The sequence below is a fragment of the Hylobates moloch genome, unplaced genomic scaffold, assembly GCF_009828535.3.
Source record: "Hylobates moloch isolate HMO894 unplaced genomic scaffold, HMol_V3 SCAFFOLD_1, whole genome shotgun sequence".
In the NCBI taxonomy this organism is placed as follows: domain Eukaryota; kingdom Metazoa; phylum Chordata; class Mammalia; order Primates; family Hylobatidae; genus Hylobates; species Hylobates moloch.
In genome coordinates this window covers 106966423-106988403 of record NW_026652276.1, presented here as the reverse complement: position 1 = coordinate 106988403, position 21981 = coordinate 106966423, and the positions used below count along the sequence as shown (strand labels likewise).

General features: G+C 44.2%; 1 protein-coding gene across 2 annotated transcripts in view; it reads left to right on the top strand.

The window, feature by feature from the left end:
• Positions 1 to 21981, top strand: part of GALNT17 (polypeptide N-acetylgalactosaminyltransferase 17) — a 589297-nt gene that overhangs the window by 277439 nt on the left and 289877 nt on the right. For both annotated transcript variants that reach the window (XM_032757582.2, XM_058444434.1), the window contains exon 4: positions 17904 to 18078. In XM_032757582.2, the coding sequence (XP_032613473.1) occupies positions 17904 to 18078 (175 nt within the window). The remainder of the gene's footprint in view (positions 1 to 17903; positions 18079 to 21981) is intronic.

The following is a 21981-nucleotide window of genomic DNA, read 5'->3' as shown; positions in this document are numbered from 1 at the left end:
AAAATCTGGACAGAATGGAATGGGCTTCTCTGTATTTTCTGCTTCTGATCTTATCAAGACCTACTGCCTATCCTCAGGAGCAGGTCAAAGCAGAACATGTCTTGAGAGATATGAGGTATGATACAATGAATGTCTTCCGCTGATCCAGGCAGCAGGCAGAAAGCCTGTACTCAGAACATCCAATTATAGATAAGAATGGGTGCTATACTCGTTCAGGCAATCCATCCTCAGCTTAAAATGAGGTATGTTTGCAGGAGCAGTGTTAGAAATGACAACTCTCACTGCATCTATCTGAAGTCACACTGCCCTGTTATGGGGGTCGGCCTCTGTGGCTGTGCATTGTCATCTTGGATCTCCATTCACCGTCTTCTTGTGGACTCTCTGACCCTCTTCTGTGCTGTGTCCTGTGCTTTCTTCTTGGTTTATGTTCTTATTTTGGTGAAACACAACAACTGGAAACTTCTTAAGAGAGGCTACAAGGAAGAGAAAATCTTTCGAGTTCACTCATGCCTCTAAAGACGGCTTTAGCCTCATCTTCTAGGTGAATGATGGTGTCGTTGAGTTAGATGTTACCTTCTTTCAGAATTTTGATTGTCTTGCTCCATTATTGTCTATCTTTGTTGTTGTTGTTGTTGTTGTTTTAGAAGAACCAAAGGCATTCTGATTCCTGGTTTTTTGCATGCTCTTTTTTCCTTTCTGGAAGCCTGTAGAATCTTTATCTTGTCACCATAGTTTTAAATTTCACAATGATGAGCCTTGAGATGGGTCAGTTTGCATTGATTGGATGGGGCATTTAGTGGCTTCCATCCTCAATCTATTGTCTATCCATTTTTGGAAATTTCTTGGAATTTTAATTGATAATTCCTCCTCATTTTTTCTGTTTTCTCTTTCAGCATCTTTCATTATTCTAGTTTGGGGCCTCCTAAATTGAACCTCTAATTTTCTTATTTTTCTCTGCTATCTTATCTTTCTCTGTCTGATATTTTTGCTCTGTTTTCTTTATTCTCACTTCAGTTTTTTTATTCTTCCCTTCTATCCATTTTTTATATTTCTGCTATCATAGTTTTACTTCCAAGTGATCATTTTTATTCTCTGAAAGCTCCTTGTATAACATATTGTCCTTTTTTATTGGAAGCAATATGTTTTCTTATCCCTGGAGGATGTTAATGTTTTTTAAGTTTTTCTCCCTTCATAGTCTGTTTCTAAAAGTTACATTTTTCTCATTGATGTTTAGTTTCTATCTTTCATGTTGGAGGCTTTCCTTAGATATCTGGTGAGTCTTTTCTGCTTATGATTATCTCTTAAATAGTGATTAGACAGCCAGGGGCTGGTTGGAGGGGCAATGGGGAGTTATTGCTTAAGGGTATGGGATTTGTCTGAGAAGATGAAAAAAGTTGTGGAAATAGATGATGATTGCACAATAATGGGTATGTACCTAATGTCACTGAACTGTATACTTAAAATGGTTAAAATAGTAAATTTCATGTTATGTCCATTTTATCACAGTTTTTAAAAAGCTGATCAGACATTGTGCACTTGAGTTGGACTTACTGGATTTGACAATAGAGTGATGTGTGTGGGCTGAAACAAGAAGTGGGAGTGGGGGCTGGACGTGGTGGCTCACGCCTGTAATCCCAACACTTCAGGAGGCTGAGGTGGAAGGATCACTTGAGGTCAGGCATTTGAGACCAGCCTGGCCAACATGATGAAACCCCATCTATGCTAAAAATACAAAAAATTAGCTGGGTGTGGTGGTGCACACCTGTAATCCCAGTTAATCAGGAGGCTGAGGCAGCAGAATTGCTTGAGCCCGGGAGGTGGAGGTTGCAGTGAGCTGAGATTGTGCCACTGCACTCCAGCTTGGGCAACAGAGTGAGATTCCATCCCCCTCCACCCCCCTCCCCCGCAAAAAAAAGGTGGAAGTGGGAATTTAGTCATCAGTTTCTTTTCAAATAGCCTTCGTGCTAGTCTTCCTTATTCTGGTCTGTCCATTTTACCCCCAGTTCCAAAGGCACCTGCTGCCGCCGGTTCCATTGACACTTGAGTGTCCTCTGGTATATATCGAGTTGGTTTCTCAGTTTTGGGCGTTGTTAGCTTGGGATCATCTGTCACACATCTGTCACTTGGTTAACCCTCTGAATCTGTGTTCTAGCTTCCTCAGTTTCATGGCTGTTGTCTTGCATTTCCTCTAGCTTTGGAAGGTTATGGTTTTTGTTGTTGTTGTTTGTCTATTTTAGAAATCCTTTTACTGTAGTTTTTTAGTGAATTTTGACTAGTGGTCTCTGATTCATGAGTTAAATTCATCATCTTAAGTTTTTATATTCATCTTTGAGAATGTTTAATATAAATTGATAAACTGTCTTCCAGGTATATGGTAATGTCACATGAGGAGTATACGAAAGACTTTTTTTTCTCTGTATTCTCACCAACACTGAATTTTATTAATCTTTGCCATCTTTGTTGTTCTGATGCAGGGGAAATGGCATTCCATTTTTAAGTGTGCATTTTAAAAAAATAGTATTGATGATGAATACTTTTTCATATGTTTAACTATATATTTTTTAGAGATTTGCCTATTGATGACTCCTTATCCCTTTTTTATTGGAGTATTTATCTTTGTCTTATTGATTTACAAGAACTTTTTATTTTATTTAACTTTAGGTTCTGGGATGCATGCACAGAACGTGCAGGTTTGTTACATAGGTATACATGTGCCATGGTGGTTTGCTGCACCCATCAACCCATCATCTAGATTTCAAGCCCTGCATGCATTAGGTATTTGTCCTAATGCTCTCCCTCCCCTTGTCCCCCACCCCCTGACAGGCCCCAGTGTGTGATGCTCCCCTCTCTGTGTCCGTGTGTTCTCGTTGTTCAACTCTCCCTTACGCGTGAGAATATGCGGTGTTTGGTTTTCTGTTCCTGTGTTAGTTTGCTGAGAATGATGGTTTCCAGCCTCATCTGTGTCCTTGCAAGACATGAACTCATTTTTTTTATGGCTTCATAGTATTCCATGGTGTATATCAAGAACTTTTTATATATTAAACAAACCTTTTTTACATGACTTTGCAGGCATTTCTCTTAACTTGTGCTTCTCACTTTAATTCATTCATAATCTTTTTTGGCAAGTATAAATTTTACATTATATAGTCAAATCCATCAGTCTTTTCTTTTTGATACCAAAGTCTTAAGAATGTGATTCATCATGCCTAGACTATACAAATATTGACAACTATTTTTATGAGTAAATGTTTCTTTCCAAAGTAAATTCCAGACAGAGGAAATATTTTTATATAAAGTGTAACAATTTTTAACATAGAGATTCTGTCCCAAAATATGGTTATCTCAATTTAATAGTAAGTCCTTTAACCACTGATCTGAAATTCACAGTTTTTATCTGCTGAATTATTTAATATTTGGAAACACTGAAGCTGAATCACATGATGACTGATTGGTTATAAAGAGGAGGCAGGAGCCAGAGGACCCCCAGCGTCCCTGCTCAGGTGACAAGATGGGTATTGGTGCTTCTCATTAAGGATGGAATATGCTAAGAATTAAGAATCACAGGTTTGGGAAGGCGATGGACCTCACTTCTTGGATTTGTCAAGTTCCAGCATCCTATGGAAATTTACTGTGCCTTTAAAACTTAGGTGAGTTGTAACTTTAGCCATCAAGTTTTCCTTAAACTACTATGAGAAGCTTCTTTGTTTTTATAATTAGTGTTCTCAATACTCTTTTCTTTTTCTTTTTCTTTCTTTCTTTTTTTTCTGAGACAGATTCTTGCTCTGTTGCCTTAGCTGGAGTGCAGTGGTGCGATCTCGGCTCACTGCAACCTCCCACCTCCCAGGTTCAAGCGATTCTCCTGCCTCAGCCTCCTGAGTAGCTGCAATTACAGGTGCCCACCACTACACCTGGCTAATTTTAATATTTTTAGTACAGATGGTGATTCACCATGTTGGCCAGGCTGGTCTCGAACTCCTGAACTCAGATGATCCGCCCACCTTGGCCTCCCAAAGTGCTGGGATTACAGGCGTGAGCCACCATGCCCTGCCCTCAATACTCTTTTATATGTCTTATTAATACTTCACTTTTTAAATTTACCTTGTTACCTCCTTTGTTGTAAAGCAGGGGTCCCCAACCCCCCGGGCCATAAACTGATCCATGGCCTGTTAAGGACTAGGCCACACAGCAGGAGGTGAGAGGCGGGTGAGGGAGCAAAACTTTGTCTGTATTTACAGCCACTCCCCATTGCTCACGTTACCACCTGAGCTCCATCTCCTGTCAGATCTGCAGTGGCATTAAATTCTTACAGAGGCATGAACCCTATTGTGAACTGCGCATATGAGGAATCTAGGTTGCGTGCTCCTTATGAGAATCTAACGCCTATGATCCGTCACTGTGTCCCAGCACCCCCAGATGGGATCATCTAGTTGTAGGAAGACAAGCTCAGGGCTCCCACTGATTCTACATTATGGTGAGTTGTAGAATGACTTCACTGTGTATTACAATGTAATAATAATAGAAGTAAAGTGCACAATAAATGTAATGCACTTGAATCACCCTGAAACCATCCCTCTGCTCTGTCCATGGAAAAATGATCTTCCACCAAAGTGGTTCCTGGTGCCAAAAAGATTGGGGACTGCTATTCTAAAGCAATAGCATGGGGAGGAAAGAGAGGAATAAAATCCCAGCCCAAACTTTAGCTATGTGGTCTTGGCCAAGGCACTTAACTTTTCTGACCTTGTGTAAGTTGGGGTAATGGTAGCTTTCATTCAGGGTTTTCATTGTGAGGTTTAGAGGTAATACTTGCAAGGCACATAGTGCAAGTCCTAACAGTATCATAAAGGGTACTGTTGGGCGTGCTTATGACATTATTTGATTTGCTAACTCCAGTTCATTTATCAGTATTCAACTTGCGTATCATCCACACTGGGAAACCATACTGAATTGCGTTCGTTTATCTGCCTGTCTCTAAGTGGTAAGACACTTGATGGTAAGACCGATAGCTTGCTCTGTGCCGTAATCCCAGGATCTAGCCCACAGCTGAATTACAGTAATTGCTGAATAGGTTAATTTCAATTGCACATGTGCAGAGATTTTTTTTCCCCACTTCTTCTGGCATTATTCTGGAAGCTTTTGCATTTCACATTGTACATATTTTGGCTTGAATGCTACAGTTATTTTGGTTTAGGTGTCAGAAATTGCCTATCTCCCATCACCATCATTTGAGTTTCTTGATGATTTGAACAGTTGTACATCTTGTCACTAATACTTCCCTGTATGACAAGCATATCTGATCAACATCTTGTCTTGGTTGGTTGTATTCAAAGGTTGAAAGCAAGATGGCTGAAAACTTTTTGGAGTGGAAGGTTATACCCTCTGCACTTCCGAAAGGGATTTTGGAGAAGAATTCACACTAGCATTGTTTGCTTTTCTTCTTGGTTTATAATTGCAGAGATGGGAGAAGTCTTGTGTTTCCAAGAGATAACATTCTTCCTGTGTCGCTGAGGCTCTGAGTGAAATAGCCGAGAGACAACTTGTTATCACACAGCTCCATGCTTGGCCAGGCTCTCTTTATTTGAACATCACCTGCCTTCCCCCCTGCCTGTAAAGAGCCTTCCTAATCAGAAATAATACTTGTTTTTGCCCCCAACCAGATCATAGCAATGTGACAGCATTTGCTATGTGGGTCTGTAATCCTAACTAGGCTGTGCATTTACATTTCTCTTTGTGTTTTTTTAGGCCCCAGGGAGGAAAGAATGAGGAGAGTGTGTATCTTTATACAAGCCATAGTGTGTGAAAACCCCAGCTAAAGCTTCAGCCACTAACCGGCTTTTAAAAACAAGAAGAACAACAACAAAACCCTTTTTAGTTCAAACTAATTATAGGTTCACAGAAAATTGCAAAGATGAACAGGAAATTCCATGTAGCCTTCGCTCAGTTTCTCCCCGTGGTAACATCTTGCAAAACTCTAGGATACTGTCACAACTGAGAAATTGGCTTTGGTACATTGGCTTTTTAGCCCAGATAATTGAGAAGTGTGGGAATGTCAGGTGGTTTGGTATTAGCAGAGCTGATGTTCAGCTGGAATGTGCTACAGTGCCATTCCGGTCCACATCTGCTCTGATGTTATATAGCTCGATAGTCTCCGCTAGCTTGAAGAAACATGTTAGGTTCTGCAGCCCTTTTGGATGCTAATAAGAGCTGCTATTGATAGAACACTCATATGATGCATTAATAACTTAACGTGGACATTTCCTGTAAGCAGGCATGAGCGTTTCGTTTGCGCATAGGATTCACGCTGCCTTTGACCTTGGAAACTTCAAGGTCCTGAATATAGAGCACCCCAGAATGCTAGAGAAGGATGTACTGGCCGGATGCCTCACCTCAGTTATTCCACTCCCGGCTGCCAAACGCGTTTAAAGAAAACTCGAGGAAGAAGTGACCAAGTGCCAGCGTGTAACCCTGTTCTCCCCAGGGCTTTACATTTCTTGTGTTCTGTTTTGCTCTCTCTTTAATGACTGTGACTTTTGCTATTTCAAGGAAGAGATTTGCCAGCTTCTGAGCGTTTGGAATCAATATCACCGTAAATAAGAACATAATGAAAGAAAAACACGGCCCAGCCTGTAGACAAATTTGATTGCTGAAATTCACTGTTATTATTAGAATCAGCTGCAAATGCTAGACTTTCAAATGCCTTTGATGGGGTAAGATAGGGGAATGGTCTTTTAAATTGGGGAGACAACTTGGAGCTCTCACCTAGATAGCCTATAGCTTATGCATACTGTGATGTTTCCTTGTAGGTTTGGGCTACTTATATTTATTTTCTAAAAGGTAAAATGTAAATGGAAGAAGCGGTAGAGAGGAATTTCTCAACAAAGGAATTGGAAGCTGAGATGGCTTTCCTTTACAAAGTGCCTCTCATGAATGCACAACTCGGTGTGATATATTTGGTTTAACACTTTGGTATTTTGCACCTCACATCTCTTTGCTTTTCTTTTCGTCTTTTGCTTTCTTTTGTCCTTGCTTTGATCTCACTGTGGAATCGCCCTCAAAATGCTTTCATACACAGCAAAAGCTTCCCTCTTTAATCTTTCTCATTCTTCCTGAAGTTTCTCACTCTTGCCTCATTTTTGCTCCAGCCCATAGTCAGCAAGTGCATTATTTCAGTCTGCAAAGCTGAGAGATGCTCAGAGAATAAAATATGCAATGCAGCCACCTCCTGGGTTATTTCATCTTGCAGTTTTACATGCTTGCTTCCTCACCATGGCTATTCTTCAAGCCCCAGATTTCAGAGACAGATGGGCCCATGCCATGGTGGCAAGGCTGGGGTGGGGTGTGTGTGTATCACCAAATACGTGGCTCCTGTATCCCTGAGGCTTCTTCAGAGCTTCATTGTATTGTTTAGAAGAGTTGGAAGCCCAAAAGGTTCCCTGGGTGCCCACTCTTTTGAAACCTCTTAATCAGCCCTTAGGCCTCTTCTTTGCAGAGCACTGACCACAGTCAGCAGAAGGCAGCCTAGAAAAAGTAGGTGCCTGCCTCAAGTCCAGAGCCTGCTGCTCCCATCCTGCAGCCTGGCCAACTTTCCACTCATGGTTACAGCCCTAATCCTTTATCTTCACTCTCTGAAACTGGTGCTGATGGCTGCAGATTCAGAAGAAAATAGGATCATCATACTGGTGCTTTGCACTCACATTTGGTCCTCATGCAACCCTGTGCAGTGGAATAAGGTTGTACACACTGATAATTAGTCTGTAATCAGAAGTGTGGGTACTAGATACAGACAAGCATAGTATTTGAAATGTTTGGAAAATAGTGATTGTCAGCAGAAAAGGAACTCTGGCATTGGTGAAATCTGCCTTCCCAGTTGGTATTCTCACTGAGAAACTAACAAAGCTTCCGCATTGGGCCCCTTACTTGCCCAGCTGCCCTTCGAGGTCATCTGATGGCCCCTTGTGTGTTTACATGTCATGCATTTTTGGAGAACTTACAAAAAGTAAGCTTTTAAAATGTTTCTCAAAGAAAATGCGCCAAATTGTATAACTTTCAGGTCCCTCAAAACCCAGGTTTGTTTCTGGGATTTGCTATCTCCATTGGACAGATAAGAAACCCCGTATGTTGCGTGAACAGAATATGCAACCAAGTTTCTCCCTGCTCCACCATCTTTTGTTCATTTTTTTTTTTTTTTTTTTTTTTTTTTTTAAAGACAGAGTCTTGCTCTGTCGCCTAGGCTGGAGTGCAGTGGTGCGATCTCGGCTCACTGCAAGCTCCGCCTCCCGGGTTCATGCCATTCTCCTGCCTCAGCCTCCCGAGTAGCTGGGACTACAGGCGCCCGCCACCGCGCCTGGCTAATTTTTTGTATTTTTAGTAGAGACGGGGTTTCACCGTGTTAGCCAGGATGGTCTCAATCTCCTGACCTCATGATCCGCCCGCCTCGGCCTCCCAAAGTGCTGGGATTATAGGTGTGAGCCACCGCGCCCGGCCCGTTCATTTTTAAAGATAATATTTTAAAACTTTGTCTAATAGTATTTTTAAAATATTTTAAAATGGTCTTTGTATGGCTGCTTTTATACATTTAGCTGATTGATTATTTCAGGCATAAAGGTATTCTCAGGTGCATCTGCATTTCCAGGTGGTTCTTTTTTTTTTGAGATCTCATCTTACTTTGTCACCCAGGCTGGAGTGCAGTGGTGCGATCACCGCTCACTGCAACCTCTACTTCAAACTGGGCCCCCACCTCAGCTTCCCAAGTAGCCAATACCCAAGTGTTTTCAGTCTGTGTTTTATGTTCTTTCTAGGGCATCATAGCTAATTCTTACATATATAAAATATTGAAGTCACTCTGAAAAAAAGAAAAAAAAGAGATGATGCAGAAATGTCAAGTGTCCTGATGAATGTCTGTGCCAAACTCTGTGTTGAAGACCATTTTTTCACTGTGATCTCTCTCATAAGTCCCTAAGCACAGAGAACTGGAAGTTTCCATCAGGGTGGAGAGAAAGGCTGGCATCTGGGAGGGCCCAGGGTGTGGACACCACACAGGGGCTGGATTCTCTGCACATCCAGTCTGGAAGAGCTCAGGAACTCAAGTCCCATCAGGATGAGGAGTCTTACCTAAGTGTCTCACCAAATGCTTCCAGACTTGGAAACCCATGGAACAAGCTAGGAGCAGAGACGTGCCCAGGGAGAAGGTGGCCTAGGAGGAACGCAAGGGAGGGTCAGGCCAGCTGACCAGACTGGGCTTTAGGAGCAAGCCTCCAGTCCATCAGTTACCAACATGGGGGTTGGAAGGACCCCCTGGCCACAGAATATGAATCAGAGCTTCAGCAAGGTCAAGGGTTTTAAATTCACACACACGGTCCAGGCATGGTAGCTCATACCTGTAATCCCAGCACTTTGGGAGGCCAAGGCAGGAGCATCACTTGAGCCCAGAATTCAAGACCAGCCTCAGCAACATGGTAAAACCCTGTCTCTTCAAAAGATAAATAAAATTAGCCAGACATAGTGGTGCATCCTTGTAGTCCCAGCTACTCAGGAAGCTGAGGCAGGAGGATCACCTGAGCCTAGGAGTTGGAAGCTGCAGTGAGCTATGATCCGGCCACTGCATTCCAGCCTAGGTAACAGAATGAGACCCTCTCTCAAAACAAAACAAAACAAAACAAAATTCCACACAACATAAAATCACCTCTTCTTCTGCACCTTCAAAATTAATGGACATAAAAGACCACATATTTTACGACTCCATTTTCATGAACCATGTGTGTTAGGCAAATTTATAGGGACAGAAAGCATGTTAGTGGTCACCAGGGGTTGGGAAAGGGGAGATGGGGAACAACTGCTCAATGGGTATGGGGTTTATATTTGGGGTGATGAAAAAGTTATAGATAGTGGTGATAGTTGCACAACATTGTGAATGTACTTCATGCCAGTGAATTGTGTATTGTAAAATGGTCAAAACATTTTAAACATGGTAAAAACAATGAAAAAAGTGAACCAGTGCTTTTGAGATGTTTGGGGTTTGCGTGAGAACGACCTGGGGGTGCTGGCCAGTTCCACTAAGGCCCACTGAATTAGGGATACCAAGAAAGAAGCCTTGGAACCTGCATTTTCATAAGGTCCCCAGTGATTCTCACTCTAGGAATACTGGCAGGCATTTTCATTCTATTTTGTTTCTTAATTGGAACGTGCCATATGTGCTATGTTCTTGTCCCCAGCTGTCACAACCCATGCATTCACAGTGAGCAGCATGCCCAAACCTCAGCAGCTGCTGGCGGGGAGAGGTGTTGGTGATAAGCATGGCAGTGGTGGCAATGGGGGTTGATGGTGTCAGAAGGAGTGTTGATAGAATTGTGGCATTAGTAGCAGTGGTAGCAGGAACAGAGAATGAAAGCAGAAGGCAGGACCATGTGGGATCCTTGTCCAGGGACTGACCTAATTGTGAGATTGCCCCACGCAGAGGTGGCCAGCCATCAGGATCCCAGTTTTGGAGCCAAGCTTGGTGGCTCACACCCATAATTCCAGAGCTTTGGGAGGCCAAAGTTGGGAGATTGCTTGACACTAGGAGTTTGAAACCAGCCTGGGTAACATAGCGAGACCTCATCTATACAAAATAAAATAAATTAGCTGGGCATGGTGGTGTGTGCTGGTAGTTCCAGGTACTCAGGAGGCTGAGGCAGGAGGATTGCTTGAGTTCAGGAGGTCGAGGCTAGAGTGAGCCGTGATTGCACCACTTCACTCCAGCCTGGGCAACAAGGCCAGACCCTGTCTCTGTCTCTGTATATGTGTGTGTATGTATGTATGTATATATTTACTTATATGTATTTTATATATATATACTGTATATGTGTGCATGTGTGTATATATACATATATATACACATACATATATATGCACATATACACACACACACACACTCACACACACATTTAAATATATATATATATTTTAAAATATTCCAGTTTTGGAAATGGCATGGCAAACCCTCACCATGTAGGCCAAGGTCACTTCCAAGGGGTTCAGTTTTTCAGATGAGGCAGGACAAGTAGGTTGTAGGCCGTGGGGAAAGTGGAGATGGACAGGGCAACACTGGGATTCTGGAATGTCAACTCAGTTGGGGTAAGCTCTGGCCCACACTCAGGGTCTAATTCATCCCAGATTGAGTTAGGCAGGGGAGTAAATGCTAAGCCAGAGCCACCCAATATGCACTTAGCAGACCAGTTGATGCAGCAACTCCCCATTTGAAGCTTGTAAGAAATACAAATTCTTGGGCCACCTCAGACTTACTGGTGATTCTGATGCAGGTTAAAGGTAGAGGAACACTCACTCATCTAAGCTTAGACAGATTCTCCTGAATCTCCATACTTCGAAGGGCAATTGAAATATTCAGTAAGTCTCATCATCAAGGCTTAACAACTATGTGAGGGTTGAGAGGTCAGGTTGCCCACCATTGTGGATGTGCAGACTTGGCCAAGTCCTAGACTGGGTGGCCACTTCCCAAACACACATAAAAATCCCAAGCACTGACACTTTTGCATTGGTTCTGGAAGCAGGCGGAGCTGAGTCTGTTTTAGGACCACCAGGTTCATATGTCCGCTGTGCAGTAACAGACCAATTATGCGGAGACAGCAGGATTTGCAACAGAGAAAGAGTTTCATGATTGTAGGGTAGCCAAGTGAGGAGACAGGAAGAAAGATCCTCAAATCCACATCCCCAGCGATTTCTGGGCTAGGGCTTTGAAGGGGATCATGGAAGGTGAGAGGCTGGAGAATCAAGGTCATTCATTGATCAGGGTAAAGGCGATGAAATTATCAAGATGTGGAAACTGCATTCTTTGGTGAGTCAGCTTCTTGTGGGGTCCTTCAGACCAGCTGATGTCAGCAGTTTCATTGGTATGCAGGACATGAAAGAATATCTCAAAGGGAAAATTTAATATTTTATAATGTTCAAGTTGTTATCTATAGAGCAGTTAAGGGGGACTGTAATCTTGTAACAGGGTCTATTGTCCTAGTCATTCTAGGACAATAGGCACCAAGAAACTATGATGAAACAGGTCAGAGACTAATGACTAATGCTGAATGTGCTGCACGCTTGGTTTATTTTAATTTTCCCCTCACTTCTTTCCTGATTTATTTTTTGAGACAGAGTCTCACTCTGTTGCCCAGGCTATAGTGCAGTGGCATGATCTTGGCTCACTGCAACCTCCACCTCCCAGATTCAAGCGATTCTCCCACCTCAGGTTCCTGAATAGCTGAGATGACAGGCATGTGCCACCAAGCCAGGCTAATTTTTGTATTTTTAGTAGAAACGGGGTTTCACCATGTTGGCCAGGCTGGTCTTGAACTCCTGACCTCAGGTGATCCACCCACCTTGGCCTCCCAAAGTGCTGGGATTATAGGTGTGAGCCATCATGCCCAGCCTCCTGATTGATTTTATAAAGTGTATGGGGGCAATTTCAAGTCTACTAGGTCAATACTTGCTCCTGAGCAGGGCTCTGAGACCAGGGATGGTACCGATAGTTTATTCTGTCATATCACTGATAGTGCGGGATTGAGACAGAATTCTGTAATGTTCTATGCTTTAGTTCTTACTATTTTGTAACTTTCTTTTTGTCAATTTATGCTCCATGAGCCTGGATGACATGTGTTTTGTTTTATTGTTAAGGAGCAGGTATGCATACCTCCCTCGCCAGTCCTTCCTGATCACAAGCAGTGTTCGCTTCTCCCCCTCAACCTCCTCAAATGCTGTTTATCAAAATCTTAAAAAACACAACGTTTCCCAAATGGCCCTTGGCCAATTTTGTATTGGATTTTATAACATTTATTTTTGTCGAAATGAGTTTCTGCATTTATTTTTGCAGAAATGAGTTTCTGTTTTCTTCTCTGAGTTTTTTGTGAGGAAAAAAAGAAAGTAAGATGTTTTTCTTAGTGTTCTTATAATGTCCTAGAATGGTTTCATCTGTTAAGAATGATAAAGGATCTTAGGTGAGGGGGTGACTTTCTTTTTTTTTCTTTTTGAGAGAATCTCGCTCTGTTGCCCAGGCTGGAGTGCAGTGGCACGATCTCAGCTCACTACAACCCCTGCCTCCCGGGTTCAAGTGATTCTTCCACCCCAGCCTCTCGAGTAGCTGGGATTACAGCCATGTGCCACCATGCCTGGCTAATTTTTGTATTTTTAGTAGAGATAGGGTCACACCATGTGGCTAGGCTGGTCTCAAACTCCTGAGCTCAAGTGACCTGCTTGTCTAAGCCTCCCAAAGTGCTGGGATTACAGGAATGAGCCACCGTGCCTGGCCAAGGGGTAACTTTCTAACCAGTGTCAGGTTGGGGATTTGTGTGCTTCCATGGGGGTCTGGGGGCCTGGTTTTACTTGGCTAATTTATAGACTCATTCACTTTAAGGTGAATTTGGGCTCTTGCACCCCGCCTCTTCTTTGGTTTCTCCCCATTTTCAAATCTCAACACCCTAATGCTCTTAGGCTGTCTCAGATGTGTTCCACCAGAGCCAGGCTTCCTGGAAGTCCCTCTTGAGATGTCCCACTCATCCATTTCTCCCTGTATTGACCCTGTCCCTGCAGGAGACAGCTGCATCTGGAGGGATTTCTTTTTTCTCACTGGTACCGTCGGGGGCCTCCTGTTTGCCTAGACCAATGGGCCATTCTCAGCTCGCATTTTCTCTAATGCATTTGACTTTCCTGACCCTAGAGGTTGAGCAGCCTTTGGAGGAAAGGGACTCTGTCCTTCTCACCCACAGAGGGTCCTTTAAATATTTATAAAATGAATGCACATATCCTTCCTCCAGAAATTCTGCCAAACACTTTACAGGATAATGCTTCGGAACTGGCGTCATAGGAGCATTATCCTGTAAAGCGTTGGACTCTGTTTCAACACCTCCAGATGATGCTCTTCGGCTCTCAGGTTTGAGAACTGCAGTTCCTCCCTGGAGGCCCGTCTGTACCGCCTTGAGCATGGCTTCTCCAGCCCTTCTTCCTTCTACATTCTCTGTCCAGCCCTATACAAAATAAAAGAGATTAGCTGGGCGTGGTGGTGCATGCCTCTAGTTCCAGCTGCTCGGGAGGCTGAGGCAGGAGGATTGCTTGAGCCCGGGAGGTCGAGGCTGCAGTGAGCCATGATTGCTCACTAGCCCTTCTTCCTGCCTCCTAAATACATGTGTTCCACAAGTGTGGTTCTAAGTATTCTTCCCTGCATTTCCTGGAACTGTCACCCTCTCTCTCATAGGCCATCATCTCCCCCCGCCCCTTTTTGTTTTTTTTGAGACGGAGTCTTGCTCTGTTGCTGAGGCTTGAGAGCAGTGGCGCAATCTCGGCACACTGCAACTTCTGCCCCACCAGGTTCATGCGATTCTCCTGCCTCAGCCCCGCTGAGAGGCTGGGATTACATGCGCCCGCCACCACACCCGGCTAGCTTTTGTGTTTTTAATAGAGACGGGGTTTCTGCATGTTAGGACATCATCTCTTATCACTTGGTGCCTGACACCTCTGCCCTGTTTTCTCACCTCCAGACCATTGTCGTGGTTCAGCTGCCTACCCCAGAATGTACTCTGGCCCCCTCAACCTGTCCTCAGAGAAACTCATCAACTTGTTCTTCCTCTTCTCTTCTTTTTCACTTTTTAAATCAATCTTATCTGGCTGAGTGTGGTGGCTCACGCCTGTAATCCTAGCACTTTAAGAGGCCAAGGTAGGGGGATCACTTGAGGCCAGGAGTTCGAGACCAGCAGGGCCAACATAGCAAAACTCATGTCTTCATTAAAAATACAAAAATTAGCCGGGCATGGTGGCAGGTGCCTGTAGTCCCAGCTACTCGGGAGGCTGAGGCAGGAGAATTGTTTGCACCCAGGAAGTGGAGGTTGCAGTGAGCTGAGGTCACGCCACCGTACTCCAGCCTGGGTGGCTGAGCGAGCTTCCATCTGAAAAGTAAAATAAAATAAAAATAAAATAAATCAGTGGCATCTTCCCAGTTTCCTAGACTGAAACTTTGATGCTCATGATACTTTCATCTAAGTAGATCCAATTTTTCACTTAGGTGTTTTTTGGTGTGGTATTCTAGAATAGTGAGAGCTCATGTCCAGTTCTTCTGCATAACTTAAACAACTTTTTCCGTGAATGCTCCCAGGCAAAACAATTTCTGTCTCTGCGACTCCTCACAGCACTCTTCCTTCATGACCATTTTTCTGGGGCAGGTGGGGGCCATTAGCTTCATTTACCTTATAATATTGAATATTATAATTTATTTTTAGTTTTAGTTTTTTAGGCAGAGTTTCGCTCTTCTTGCCCAGGCTGGAGTGCAGTGGTGTGATCTCGCCTCACTGCAACCTCCGCCTCCTGGATTCAAGCGATTCTCCTGCCTCGCCCTCCCGAGTAGCTGGGATTACAGGCACCTGCCACCATGCCCAGCTATTATTTTTTGTATTTTTTTTAATAAGAGATGGGGTTTCTCCATGTTGGCCAGGCTGGTCTCGAACTCCTGATCTCAGGTGATGGACCTGCCTCGGCCTCCCAGAGTGCACCTTCCTATAATTTTTAAACATATCTCACCTCCTTAACTCGATTGTAAGCATCTTGAGAGAGCACTTGTGTCTGAATTGTCTTTGAGTACAGGCCAGAGCACAGCTCAGTATCTTATAAAGTCCAGAATCACACTGCAGAGACTGGGAAGAGAAGCCTGCTCAGTGTCACTTGTTCTTAAACCCTGATCATTGGATGGTGACATCTGCCTTGATGCTTCCATACACTGTTGTTTGGAACAGTGTATCCCTGTACCTTGTAAGAGTGAGAATGGTGTCTACTGCTATACAGTAGGCCCTAGACTTTATAAATCATTTTGGTGGCTGGGTGCAGTGGCTCATGCCTGTAATCCCAGCACTTTGGGAGGGTGAGGTGGGTGGATCACCTGAAGCCAGGAGCTCGAGACCAGCCTGACCAACATGGTGAAACCCTGTCTCCACTAAAAATACAAAATTAGCCAGGTGTGGTGACACATGCCTGTAGTCCCAGCTACTCGGGAGGCTGAGGCAGGAGAATCACTTGAACCCAGGAGGTGGAGGTTGCAGTGAGCTGAGATCGCACCACTGCATTCCAGCCTGGGCAGCAAAAGAGAAACTCTGTCTCAAAACATAAAAATAAAAATGATATTGGCTAGTTAGAAAGACAAGCTGTTGTTCATAGGAAGTTATGTAATTGATCAACAATAATTATGATAAACCAATTATTATTAGATTTACCATTTATTGAATGCATATTGAGTGCTTTCTATATAGCTTTTCCTTTAGTCTTAGCAGCCATAAGGCTAGTACCAAATGATTAGGCATTATCCTTTTACTCCTTTAATACCTCCCAAAGCTCTTTAGATGTGAGGAGGCCAGTGGTAATGACCCACACTTTCTTTTGCCAACCTTGCCGATCCCTACCCATATATCTTCCCTGAAGTCTCTCAACTGCTTAACAAATGAGGAAGTCATTTGATACCCGAATGTGGTAAGTGATGTAGCCAGGAGCTGACATCCTGTTCCTGGGAAGAGCCACGACTAAGTCGCAGGTCACGTGGCAGCTAAGAGGTAACAGTGCCTCCAGAACTCCTGGCATGGTGCCCAGCACTCAGCATTCAGAATGTTCTGCCCGAACTTACGGAGATTCCTGCAGTCACCAGCCAACCCTGGTCAGCAGGCAGGATGCCCCTTGTAGCATTCCATGATCTATGGCCTTTAGTGACATGTCCCTGAGTCTCCCAGCACCCATGCAGGACATGTACCTGGAGTGCAAGTAGCTAAGAATCCCCTCCCTGTTAGCCCCTCCTTTTCCTCTCTATACCTGGTGATTTTTATGCACACAAAGTATCACTCTTTTTTTTTTTAAAGATGCCTTTATTTTTATTTATTCTTAAAATTAGAGACCAGGTCTTTCTCTGTTGCCCAGGATGGAGTGCAATAGTGTAACTATAGCTCACTGCGGCCTCCTGAGTTCAAGTGATTCTTCTGCCTCGGCCTCCCGAGTAGCCGGAAGTACAGGTGCACAACACCGCACCCAGCCGAGTATCAGTCTTTAGGTCTATAGTTAGATTCAGTTGAATTGTGTTTCGGCTCTCCCGTTAGCCCATACGTGACCTTGGAACAGGTTAGCCTCCCTAAGATTATGTCTTCATTTGCAAAATAGAATTAATCTAGTTAATTAATGAAATTAATCTAGCAACCTCCTAGGGTTTCGGCAAGGATTAAATTAGCTCATAGAAATGAAGCACTTGAATGGTGTGAACCCAGGAGGTGGAGTTTGCAGTGAGCCGAGATTGAGCCACTGCACTCCAGCCTGGGCGACACAGAGCGAGACCCTGTCTCAAAAAAAAAAAAAAAAGAAATGAAGCACTTTACCACCTGCTTGTTGCAGAAGGGAGGGTGTTCAATCCCTGATAGCATTAGTTCTGCCTCCAGGGTAGCGTTTCTACTACTGAGCAAAGACTTATGTTGCATCCCAAGGCACATACTGTAAGAACGAGTCTGTGTGCAGATGGAAAAGCCCGTATAGAATTTGATAAACCGGACAGACCCATGGGGTGGCAGGAGAACAAGGACAAGGATTCTGGCCAAGTTTGGAGGAAGGGCCACTAAGAAAAGGAATCTTGAAGGATGTCTGCCGGCTCATAGCAGCCGGGATATAAAAGCCAGGCCTGGTTCCCATCCCACTGTACGGATTGCAAACTGTCAGAAGATAGCTGTCCTGGGTGAATGCATCAGAGATGTCTTCTGACTCCTAGACTGATGAGATTTTCTTTTCTGCCAGAATTACTAACATGCAATTTCTTTGAGATCTTTGAACTCCCTGAAGATCTGTGGGCATTGCAGTGGGTTAGATGCAAATTTGAAATGACATGTTTATAGACCTTCTTGCATTTTTGTCATCTGCAGAGGAGCTGAAGGTCCCCCTGGAGGAGTATGTCCACAAACGCTACCCCGGGCTGGTGAAGGTGGTGAGAAATCAGAAGAGGGAAGGCCTGATCCGCGCTCGCATTGAGGGCTGGAAAGTGGCCACTGGGCAGGTCACTGGCTTCTTTGATGCCCACGTGGAATTCACCGCTGGCTGGTAGGTCATGAGCTGAAACTCGGGTGCTCAAGACCTGCATTGTGGTTGAGAGGGGCTGGCATCTGGGAGGTTGGACATTTCACCTGTTACCTGTAGGAGCACTGGGAGAATAGAGAAAGACTCATCGAAGAAGAAAGAGAGACCATTGTCTGTGATAAAACTGGGGAGCAGCGAGAAATTTGTCTGCCGCCTGTTCAGTTCACCGTCATTGGCATCATCGTCATCATCATTGTCATCAAAATCCCCAATGAAAACAGTGTATCAAGCTGGGCATGGTGGCTCGTGCCTGTAATCCCTACACTTTAGGAGCCCAAGGTGGGTGGATCATTTGAGGTCAGGAGTTTGAGACCAGCCTGGGCAACATGGTGAGACCCTGTCTCTACTAAAAATATAGGAATTAACCTGGCATGGTGGAGCACGCCTGTAGTCCCGGCTACTTGGGAGGTTGAGACAGGAGAATCGCTTGAATTTGGGATGCCGAGGTTGCAGTGAGCCTAGATCATGCCACTGCACTCCAGCCTGGGTGACAGAGAGAGACTCCATCTCAAAAAAACAAAAAGAAAGAAAGAAAAAAAGAAAACGGTATATCAGTTAGACAAAACTCAACAGAATCCTTGCAAATGGGACAAGACAGTCATAATTTTCTTCTTCTCTTTTCCTTCTTTGCTGCTCTCTTTGCAGGGAAGGATGGTTGACTGTCATTGTGAGAAAAGAGATATAGTTATAATTCTAACTACTCAGGTAAAGCGCCCCAGAATGTATGGGATTATCTTTCACATCATTCAGAGGAAGGTGAAGCGTATTTTCTGCAGATATGGCCCTGATATTTTTCCAGGTGAAAAGAACGGAGTGTGAGAAATTGGTTGAGTGTACGGGGAGTAGAAGATTTTGGATGCACAAAGAGTGAGGCCACAAAAATGCCAAAATCATGTTAAAATTAGAACAGGACTTTCCAGTTTTAAAGTGTGGTCAGATAATTGTTGCTAAGTAACCAATGATCCATCAAGTTAGAGGTTAAATAACCTGTACCCTGGGTTGCTTAATTAGTAAGAAGCAGAGTCTTGTATTTCACAAATATATTTATTTACACTCATTGAGGCCGTCTTGAGTAAGTTTTGTTCACTGTACTAGATTTGAAGAACCAATATCCCATCACTAATTAACATTAAAATGTCTGTTCTTCTTCATTTGCAACAACCTCTAGAATCCTTTTAATGGCGGGATAAAAAGACAATGTTTATGCACATGACCATATAAGAAACCCGGGGCCACTGATAACACTGACCCCTTGGAGTGCATGCTGGGGTCTGTTGCTATCTCAGACACCAATTTTCCCTCCCAGTTTTTCGCTGTCATCAAACCCTGGTGACACCCAGCTGCATGTCTTCAGCCCCCATCTCTCTCCTGAGCTCCAGATCTGTTTATCTCTAGTAATAATCATTCCCAAAGTGTGGTGCCCAGACCCACAGCATCCGCAGAATCTGAGAACTTGTCAGAAATGCAAATTCCTGGGCTCCACCCAGTCCCCTGAAATCAGAAGCCGCACAGGTGCGATCCAGCAATCTGTTGTAACCAGCCCTCCAGAGGACTCTGATACGTGCTCCAGTTTGACAAGCACTGAGCCATAATGGAAGCCTTCTGAAAAAGATGCAGGGGAATGTTCTATCACAGCCTCAGGCCTGGCATACCTTGTCTTTTCCTTGGCATCATTGCCTCCTTGTTTCTTTCCTTTCAAAACTGAAAGGACATGGCCCCCACACATGTCCCTTTCCCTTGATTTTCCCCTTGCCGTCATGTTATTCATCCTGTCAACCTCCACCTCCAGCCAGTTTTGTCTGCCGTTTCTCCTGTCTCCCTCTTTCTCTCTGTCTTAACCAGCACTCTCCCAGCTTGGTTCTTCCTTGACATTCACCTAAACCAATGCGGTCACTGCTGGAACTCATTCTTTTGACAGATACTTGGTAGATGCCTACCATATCCCTGGTGCTGTTCTAGGTTTGGAGTTTGCCTGGCGCTGAGTGATTTCTCAGGACTTTCAGTGGTAAGGCTGAAAGAGTCCCGCACAAACTGGGACAGTTGGACACTCAGCCGGGGTTCAAAATCCGGCAGGTTTGGTATCTGCCCTCAAGTTTACAGTCTAATTCTAGTCTACCTAATCAAATCCACCTATCGTCTAATTCTCACTGATGTCTGTGACTTTAGTCTTTGCCATTCAGACTCATTTTCCGCACTTCTACCTGGGTGTCATAGAACCCTCCCTGAATTAAAACCCCTTGGCAGTTCTTCTTTACAACGTAGACAGTATGTCTCAACTTTTACCAGGTTCTACTACAATAAAAGTCTCCAGTCACAATGACTTACAACAATACATGTTTCTCTCTTGTCTGCATGGCACATCAGCTGCGGTTGTCTGGCTGTGGCTGTGCTTGATTTCTCCTCTGTGTTCTGAGAGTCAAGGAATCCTCCTGTCTAGGACATCCCATCTTTGTGGCTCAGGGAAAATAACAGTGGCTGAACTTCGAAATGGCTGTTAAAGTTTCTGCTCTGATGTGACACCGTCACTTTTGCTCACATCCCATTGGCAAACCAATTCACATGTCCAAGTTAAATGGTAATTGGAGGCTGGGGGAAGGAGTGTGCTTCTCTAAGGAAGCATTGCAGGCCATCTGGTAACAGGCAGGACATCCTCAGGGAGGAGGGAGCAAATTATTGGGAATCGTCATACATTGTCTAGTAGACAGTAAGATCAAACTTCTCAGCCGCAGAAATATCAATGGGGCCGGGCATGGTGGTTCACACCTCTCAGCACTTTGGGAGGCTGAGGTGGGTGGATCACCTGAGATCAGAGTTCAAGACCAGCCTGGCCAACATGGCGAAACCCTGTCTCTACTAAAAATACAAATACAGGCACCTGTAATCCCAGCTACTCAGGAGGCTGAGGCAGGAGAATCGCTTGAACCTGGTAGGCGGAAGCTGCAGTGAGCTGAGATCGCGCCATTGCACTGTAGCCTGACAGACAAGAGTGAAACTCCGTCTCAAAAAATAAAAAAATGAAAAGAAATATCATTGGGACCAAGGTCTTCTGCCTCCACACTCAGTGACTCTTTTGCTGCTGATGGATGGGCTGAACTGAATGCTTCTATATGCATGATCTGGACTTGCATGGGGTTCATTATGGTTCATCAAAGAGGTATTGGAGCTTCAGAATTAAGACATGAACCAGCCAGCTAGGTTAGAAACCTGATTCTACTACCAGTTGGCTGTATAGCCTGAGGCAAGCTACTTAACCTCCCTGGTCCTCAGTATCCTCATATGTATAATGCTGATCATTGTATCTACCTCATAGGATTATCTTGGGGGTTGCATTAGTCAGCACACGTGAAATATTTCGAATGGCGCCTAGCACTAGTAAATGCTCAATAAAGATCAGCTATCATTAGCTCAAAAGGAAAAATAGCGTGTCTCAGAGATGATTAGCAAAGGCAGCTGCGCAGTCATTGTGACTTGAATAAGGTAGGGAAAATGATCTAAGAGTTGAGAGGAAGAACTCCCACAGAAGAGGTGGTACTTGGTCTTGGGGCCAGGTGGTGAGAGAGGTGGGAGAGATGGTACTTGGTCTAAACCTCCTTAGATGGCTGGGCTCTCTGCCAATAGCAAAGGGCATTCCCAGGGGAGAATTTCATGAGTGGAGACTTGGCTGGGGCCATGCTCCTAAGCCTGCCTGGAAGCCTTGGAAAATTAGTGCCATTTGGCTTCAGCTTATATGGTGTGTGCAGAAGTATTGGAAGCAGGTAATGGCCCAGGGTATATTTTATTGCTCATTTTAAATAGAAAGATGAGATGAGCCAACAGGTAATTCAATAGCTGCAAATGAAAAGAGATGGGTTGTCGACTGTGTGTTCT